The sequence below is a fragment of the Arachis hypogaea genome, chromosome 2 (genome assembly GCF_003086295.3).
Source record: "Arachis hypogaea cultivar Tifrunner chromosome 2, arahy.Tifrunner.gnm2.J5K5, whole genome shotgun sequence".
In the NCBI taxonomy this organism is placed as follows: domain Eukaryota; kingdom Viridiplantae; phylum Streptophyta; class Magnoliopsida; order Fabales; family Fabaceae; genus Arachis; species Arachis hypogaea.
In genome coordinates, this window is record NC_092037.1 from 90,920,306 (window position 1) to 90,929,428 (window position 9,123).

The 9,123-nt window shown below is 33.0% G+C and overlaps 1 protein-coding gene across 1 annotated transcript; it reads right to left on the reverse strand.

The window, feature by feature from the left end:
• Positions 1 to 3,626: 3,626 nt before the first annotated feature.
• Positions 3,627 to 4,400, reverse strand: LOC112727904 (receptor-like protein 19). The gene is made up of 2 exons (XM_025777834.1): positions 4,266 to 4,400; positions 3,627 to 4,223 (listed from the first exon to the last, which is right to left on the reverse strand). Exons 1-2 carry the CDS (start codon positions 4,398 to 4,400, stop codon positions 3,627 to 3,629), a joined length of 732 nt encoding a protein of 243 aa, XP_025633619.1.
• Between the last annotated feature and the right edge of the window lie 4,723 nt (positions 4,401 to 9,123).

A 9,123-nucleotide genomic window follows, 5' to 3' on the forward strand; every position in this document is an offset into this window, starting at 1 on the left:
CATACCGTCGTATTTTTAACTTGAATTTATTTTTTAAACCAGTCTTGTTTGCCAAACTTTTATAATTTCATTTTATGTGCTCAATTCTTTCCAGAATCCATTCTTCTTTGTTGCGGGTAAAATTAAACAAGTTGTTGGTGATGGTCATTGGTGGTCTTTCTCGTGTGTTTGTGGACACAGCATTCAGAAGCATTCACATGACAATTTCTATTGTCAAGTTTGTGACAAAAATATTGATAATGTCATTGCTAGGTATTTATTTTAAATATGTATAATATAACTCTGCATTGGCAAAATCTGTTCTTGCTTTTAGCTTTTTTTTATACGTTTAAAATATAATACATAACTATTTTTTATGCATTTCCTTAGCTATAGAGTAAAAATAATTGTGGAAGATAGTACTTCAAGTGGAATCTTTGTTCTCCTTAATGCTGCTGCAACTAAATTATTTGGAAAATCTTGCTCTGTCGCTTTGGATCAGTTTCAGAAAGAGTTGAATGTGAGTTACGTTTATTTTTTAAAACAATCATCTATTTGTCAGTTTCAAGTCTTTATATTTAGTTCATTATGTGGTTTATATCTTCTTATTTGTGTATGTCAGGATTTTAATCATCCATTGCATCCTGCTTTTTTTGAGCTTGTTGTTGGAAAAGAATTAATTCTCAAAATTGAGTTCACAGAGTTAATTAAGGAAGAATTTGGTGGAATGTTCAAAGTTATTACAATACTGGATGACAGACAGACAGGTTTAGGGTTGAGTGTTGATTCACGTATAAATGTATGTTTACATTCTATTTGTAACTTTTATATAATGCTTCCTTAGCTTCATAGATATAAATTTGTCAATTTTTGTTTGCAATGTATTTTTTATTTATTTTTTATGTAAATGTACTCATTTGGTATTTTTTCTTTATACTGTAGGATACTTTTCAAGCACCTGCGTACACTCCAATATGTGAAGCTGATTTTCATTATTCTGAAATAGAAAAATATACAAGTCGAATTCCATTTGATGCTTCTATTGATGCTAACAATATTGATGAGATGTTGCTGGATTCTATTTCAACTGGTTTCAATTGTGCAACTCCCGATCCAGTATATTCTAATATTTATTACGTGAATTTTTTTATTTATTAAAGAATTAAGAATGTTAATTGTTTTTTATTACTGCCATAAAAAATGAAATATTCTTTGCAAAAATTATCTATTGAGCAATTTTGTCATATTTATTGTTATTAATCATATGTTTATCTTTTCTAAAAATGGCCTCTGCATAGGATGTATATGATTTGTTGCTTGGATCTATAGTCTCTGTCATAAAGGAACAAAAATGGTGGTACTCATCTTGTCTTTGTGGTGGAGTTACTCGTGCAATTAAAGGATCATTTTTTTGTGACATGTGTGAACTTGAATGTGTTGATGTTATACCCAGGTTTGCACAAAGAGTTGATTTTATCCCGTTTTTTTTTTAATTCCAATGATTTTTCAAAATCAAGTAATTCCTTATTTTGTTCACTTACATACTTTTTAGATAAATGTTAAGCCATCAAAATGATCTTTATATATTTCTTTTGTGTTATTATTATACAGTTACCGAATTAAGGTGATTATTTCTCATGCAAACGGTAGCAATGTGTTTCTGCTTCATGATCGTGAGATTACTCAAATAATTAAGAAAAGATGCTCTGCTTTGCTAAATGAAAATCCCCATTTGAAACAGGTTCATTTATGTTTCTTATAGTTTTTTTCTAATTTTTTAAATTTTTAACGTAGGCTGATATTGATTATAGAATAATTTTTCTCATTAGACTCATTGTAATTCCATTCCTTCTTATGATTTGTTTCATTTCTTATTTAATTTTTTTGAATTTAGACTAATACTGAACGTAAAGTTCCTCCCGAACTGGGTAACTATTTGATTCAAAGGAAGATGGTTTTCATGATTGATCCTCGACCTCTGGGGTATCAGTATAACACAAGTGTGTATATGGTTCTTCGGATTTGTGATGATATGTCACTGGTTAATCTTTTTGAAGCTGCTGCTTCCATGCATGATAAAAAGGTGATCGATGTAATATTTTCGAATATAAATCTTTGTATTATATATGCTTTAGTTATGTTGCTATTTTTTTTTATATTTAATTTGGTTAAATATTTGGTTTATTTTAAAATTTTAAAATTTTCAAATGTGTCCATTTTCAGAGAGGTTTGATTCAGAATAAGTTCCCTGATAGTATTACTAAAAATGAAAAAGCTGAGAGCTCATCCTCACGTTTGCTGACAATGGATGATTTTCAAAAATTATATCAAATGGTGGATACCAAAGTATGATAAGTTTAAATTATTGATTCTTTTTAGAAGTTAATTTTTTTTATTACTTTCATCTTTTAATTAGTAATTATAAGTTTCAAAATTCTTTATTTTATGGTTGTAGGAATACTTCATGGATATTGGCTGTCTATCAGAAGCAACTGTTAACATGGAAAAAAAGGTGTCTTAATTGTAATTCTTTTCTTACGATGTACAACTATTTTTCATAATTTTATTTTAAGAATTGGGATTGGATTTTAAAAAATGATTACTATTAGTTTAACTTTATTATATATTTGTACTTATTAGCATTTGATATTTATTTTTGTATAGATGGATGATTCTTTGTTGGATGAGGAAGTAGATTGTGCTAGCAGCATGGCTTTACCAGATTCGTCTTCTTATGGTGTAGCTGAACATGAACTTCAAAATGCATTTAAAATATGCATGCAACATCAATCTGATCCGACCTCAATGCATTAAAATAGAAATATGTTTTCAGCTGTATTTTGTTCTTTTTGGATTTTGTCTTGATTTTGTGAATTTAGAGTAAAATTCTCCAACATGAATTAATATGTATTTTTGTTATCCCTCATGTAATCGAAACTATTATATTTATATTAAGATATTGGTGAACTTTGTATGAAATATTTTGTTTTGATTAATATGTATTTTAGTTGATTATATTTTAAATGAGTTATTATATAAATATATTTAGAAATTGATTGTGTTAATACCAAAATTTTAAACTAAATTGTTGAATGTATTTAAAATTTTAATGTTATTATCTCTATAATTTAAATATTTTTATTACACTAAATTAAATGTTTTTATATATTTTATATACATAACCATTTAGAGTTATACATATATAATTAAATTTAATAAAAAAATCATATTTAAGACCGTGCGAATGCACGGGGGTATACTACTAGTATAAAATCAAGTTCGACTACAAAATGCTTTGTTTGAACAATGAACTTATATTAAGTATCAAACAAGCATTTCAAATATATATATATATGAAAGCACCAATGACTCATGCTCGCTGGGATAACATGTGATACTATTTTAGTAAAAGAAATAAAAACTGCTCAAGAAACATATAGCAAGCACATACATGATGCATTAAAAAACGAAAAAGAAATATACACTGAGAATGCAATAAAGTATACAATGTTCCAGAAATGTTTTTCTTCTCTCCTTTTTTTTTTCTTGCTTCTGCATTATTCATAGCATACTAAATAGTGACTAGTAACTTCTTCATATCAGAACTTTGTAACTCTTTCCTCCACGAGTTTCTACTCAACACACAGCTAAGGAAATATCCGGCAAAGAATTCTGTCCAGAAATTGCCAATATTGCAGCCTCCATTTCTTCCAAAACAAGAGGGGAACAATCACAATTTCGAGTCCGAAAACCGATCCTAGTTCTGCACTCACTAAATTCCAGTGAACTTCACAAGCTAGGCTTCCACATGGTGGCAGTGTATGCATTCCATGATCTGGAGTTTTGGTGAGTGGAGGTCCATACAACCCATTATTGCCTTCAAATGAGCTTGCTTCGAATGACTGAAGTTGAGTACTTGGTGGGATCTTCCCAATCAAATGATTATAGGAAATATTTAAGGCTGAGAGAAAGCTTAAACTTGCAAGATTATTGGGAATTTCTCCTTCAAGTGATTTCTTTGACAGATCCAATGACTCAAGCTGTATCAGATTTCCAATGGTTGATGGGATTCTACCCGAAAGACCATTACTTGACAAGTTGAGCACATACAGTGCATTCAAATCCATTAATTCCTTTGGTATTGGCCCTTCAAATTGATTGTGTGAGAAATCAATGGAAATGAGGATCGTTAGGATTTTAACCAATACAATTTGTTGACCTTTGCTTGTGACTGTTATTGAATCCTGATATTATATATCACCAACTGGAAATTCAAGATGTTCTACCTTAGATTGATCTTCTTCCACATTAGACATCATGGCTTTCCAATTTCTGAACCATATTCCAGGAAGTTTACAGTTAAAGGCCACATCAACAATCTGACTCTTTTTCCAAACACCACTGTCTTTTACACATCTCATCGGACTGTGGAATTTATTATTCCGCAAAACCAGGACGCAACCGTGGATATATTTCTTAGAAAGCAAGGAAAGCCCCCAATGATCTTATTTCTTCCAATGTCTAATACCTCTAAGGCAGTGCAATGTGCCAGAGACTTTGGAAGTGGCCCTACTAATGGATTTCCATTGAAAATGAGCACAAGAACTTGGAAATATATTGGGGGACTTTGCCTGATATTTTGTTATTGGAAAGGTCAAGAACTTGAAGGTTTGAAGCATTGCACAAGGAATGAGGGATGCTGCCGTGAAAACTATTGTTTGCGAGAGAAACATAAAATGTATCAGACATGTAATGACCAATATCTGCTGGGATAACAGAGCTAAAATTGTTGCTCGAGTAATCCACAAAGGAAGCATATTGAAGAAAGCCTGGGATCTGCTCTTGCAGTTTATTGGATTGAAGGTAAAGGCTGTACAAATTATGAGTACGGTTCTGCAATGGCCCTTCAAAATTAGTTAAAAAATTGTGAGAGATATCAAGATAGTCAAGACTATCTAGAACTCCAAATCCAATTGGATACTGTTCCTTGAATCTGGTTATATGAGAGGTTCAAATCATGTAATCCAGATTGGTACCTCAAGAAATCAGGGAAAGTTTTCAAGTTGCAAGATGCCATGAAGTAGGAATTGTTCCACTAAATTTGCAGCTGCAAAGAAGGAATATTGATAAGGTGAATTCTATATTATTTTTAAAAGTAAAAAAATAAAATATTTTAAAGTAAAAAATAAAATATTTAAAATTTATTAGATCGTATTTATTTGTCCTTTTTTAGTTAGACACAATGTCAAAGACACGTAGCATTCACCTATTGATAAATGCAGCATGTTACCAATAGAAAGGGGAAGTGGAACTGTCCCACAAAGTCAGCTAATAAACCATTATTTTACAGTCTATTTTGTATTGAATTGAGTGAATTTTATCAATTATTCTCACACTTATCCATATAAATTACATGTTTTTGAGTTTCCTTTTTAATTTCGTGCTATGATTGAAAACATATTTTGCTTTGGGGTTAAAATTGCTAATTTTTTAATACTCTTTTATTACCATCGATGTCGTGATACGTGCCTTAAAGTGATTTCAGGTTTTCTAGGACATGAATGACTTAGAGGATGGAAAGGAAGCATGCAAAATTGGAAAGAACACAATAAATTGAAGTTTTGAGAAGCTGACCTTGACGTGCACGCGTGGACGACGCATACGCGTGACCATGAATTCGTTCAGTGACGCGTACGCATGGCTGACGCGTACGCGTGACGAGCGTCACGTGCCTCAGTTACGAGAAAACGCTGGGAGCGATTTCTGAGCTGCTTTTGACCCAATTTTAGGCCCGAAAATACAGATTAGAGCCTGGGAGTGGAGCAGAATCAATCATTCATACACATTAGGTTTTAGATGTAGGTTTCTAGAGAGAGATGCTCTCTCTTCTCTCTAGGTTTTAGAATTTCTAGTCTTCTTCCTTCTCAAATTCAGATTTCTACCTTACTTTAATTTAGTTTTTTTTTTACTTTTATTTGTTCTAATATTTTGGCTTATCTACTTGTTGATAGGGCTGCACATGGATCGATCGGATAATATTCGCATATCCGTGATAATTATCCGCATCTGATCCAAATTTTGCGGATATTATCCAATCCGCAGAGCCATCAGATTCGATCCGATCCGATCCACATTATGGTCGGATCGGATTGTGGATTTGGTAGTGATATCCACGGATCCGATCCGCATATCCGCACATCATATATAAATAGTATAATTTAAGAAAGTAAATCCTAATGTGATATGAATTTTAGTGTGTTATTTTATGAATTTTATGATATTTTGTTTTTAATTTTTTATGTTGTACTTCAACTTAGAATAATTAAACTTAAATCTTGTGTTATTATTTTGTTTTTGTTATTCAGGAGAACTATTATTGATAATATTTTAGGAGTAAATAGGTTTAAATGGATAGAAAATAAATTTTCTAGATATTTTTTGTAAAAATAGCCAAACAGAATCTTAAAATTATTTTTTTTTTGAGTTATGCCGATATACCTGGTGTACGGAATTGTAAATCACACTTTTCACAACTCATACAACTAACCAGCAAGTGCACTGGGTCGTCCAAGTAATGCCTTATGTGAGTAAGGGTCGATCCCACGGAGATTGCCGGCTTGAAGTAAGCTATGGTTATCCTATAACTCTTAGTCAGGAGATTAATGATAAAAAGAGTTTTGTTTGCAAAAAGTAAAAGAGCATGAAATGAATGATACTTGTTATTCAATAATGGAGAACAGGTTGAGGTTTTAGAGATGCTCTGTCTTCTGAATCTCTGCTTTCCTACTGTCTTCTTCTTCCAAACACGCATGCTCCCTTCCATGGCAAGCTGTATGTTGGTGGATCACCGTTGTCAATGGCTACCATCCGTCCTCTCAGTGAAAATGGTCTAGGTACAATTTCTGTATGGCCAATCATCTGTCGGTTCTCAGTTGTGTCAGAATAGGATCTCTCTATCCTTTTGCACACTGTCACTGCGCCCAACATTCGTGAGTTTGAAGCCCATCACAGTCATCCCGTCCCAAATCCTACTCGGAATACCACAGACAAGGTTTAGACTTTTCGAATCTCGGGAATGCTGCTAATTAGTTCTAGCCTCCACCACGAAGGTTCTGATCTCACGAGTTTGAATGCTCTATTGTCAGGAGATGCAAATCAAACTCGTGGATTAGAATCCCAAGAGATACGCACTCAAGCTGTCGCCCAATGACTACGTTGAGCTCAGATAGAACGGAAGTGGTTGTCAGGGATGCATTCATAAATTTGAGAATGATAATAATGGTCACGGATCATTGCATTCTTCATATTGAAGTACGAATGGGTATCTTAGAATAGAAACAAGCGTGATTAAATAGAAAACTGTAGTAATTGCATTAATCCATTGAAACACAGCAGAGCTCCTCACCCACCCCTACCTATGGAGTTTAGAGACTCATACTGTAGAAGATACAATAAGAGATGTAAAATTTCATAAGTACCCAAATGAATCTCTAAAAGTAGTTTTTATACTAAACTAGTAACCTAGGTTTACAGAGAATGAGTAACTAAGTGTAGATAGTGCAGAAATCCACTTCTGGGGTCCACTTGGTGAGTGTTTGGGCTGAGCTTTGAAGCTTTCACGTGCATAGGCCATCCTTGGAGTTAAACGCCAGCTTGGGTGCCAGTTTGGGCGTTTAACTCCAGTTTTGGTGCCAATTCTGGCGTTTTACGCCAGAAAAGGGTCTCTGGCTGGCGTTTAACGCCAGTTTGGGCCATCATATCTCGAGCAAAGTATGAACTATTATACATTTCTAGAAAGCCCAAGATGTCTACTTTCCAACGCAATTGAGTTCGCGGAAATTGGATTTTTGTAGCTCCAGAAAATCCACTTCGAGTGCAGGAGGGTCAGAATCCAACAGCATCTGCAGTCCTTTCTTATCCTCTGAATTAGATTTTTGCTCAGGTTCCTCAATTTCAACCAGAAAATACCTGAAATTATAAAAAAATACACAAACTCATAGTGAAGTCCAGAAATGTAATTTTTGAATAAAAATTAATAAAAAATATAATAAAAAGTGAATAAAACATGCTAAAAATTATATGAAAATACTACCAAAAAGCGTATAAAATATCCGCTAATCACAACACCAAATTTAAACTGTTGCTTGTCCCCAAGCAACTAGAGAAATAAAATAGGATAAAAAGAAGATTATGGTGTAATAAAATCTCAGAGTCTTCAATGAAGCTCAAATTCAAATTAGATTAGCGAGGCTTATAGCTTTTTGCTTCTGAATAGTTTTGGCATCTCATTTTATCTTTTGAAACTTAGAATGATTGGCTTCTTTCAGAACTCAGCATGCAGATGAGGTTATTGATTCTCCTAGTTTAACTTTGATTGATTCTTGAATACAGCTTCTTTGAGTCTTGGCCGTGACCCTAAGCATTTTGTTTTTCCAGTATTACCACCGGATACATAAATGCCACAGACACGTAACTGGGTGAACCTTTTTAGATTATGACTCAGCTTTGCTGGAGTCCCCAGTTAGAGGTGCCCAGGGTTCTTAAGCACACTCTGTTGCTTTGGATCACGACTTTAACCACTCAGTCCCAAGCTTTTTACTTGGACCTTCATGACACAAGCACATGGTTAGGGATAACTTGATTAGCCGCTTAGGCCAGGATTTTATTCCCTTGGGCCCTCCTATCCATTGATACTCAAAACCTTGGATCCATTTCACCCTTGCCTTTTGGTTTAAAGGGTTACTGGCTTTTTCTGCTTTTTTTTTGTCAAGCTTTGTGTTTTTCACTGCTTTTTCTTGCTTCAAGAATCAATTTTATAATATTTCAGAATATCAATAATATCTTTCTGTTCAGTCATTCTTTCAAGAACCAAACATTACTTAAATTTCAGATATAAAAAAATATGCATTGTTTATGCATTCATTCAGAGAGCTAAAGTAATGCCATCACATATAAATCATTTGAATTTTTCTTATTTTGTACGCGAAATATTTGCACCCTTGCTCTTTTAAAAAAATTTACTATTTTATTCATGTTTGATGATGATAAGAAGAGTAAATTATAGCCAAATTGATAAAAATAAAGTACTACTCACGCAATTTAAATTTTATAGCAGAAAATTAAAATGAAAATTGAAATGCTACT

What these genes read in the sequence shown, in the direction of transcription:
- LOC112727904 (XM_025777834.1), bottom strand. Translation starts at nt 4,400, where the DNA reads ATGAGATGTGTAAAAGACAGTGGTGTTTGGAAAAAGAGTCAGATTGTT. An exon ending in TGGAAGAAGATCAATCTAAG is followed by an intron (nt 4,224 to 4,265) that starts GTAGAACATCTT and finishes ATATAATATCAG; the next exon opens with GATTCAATAACAGTCACAAG.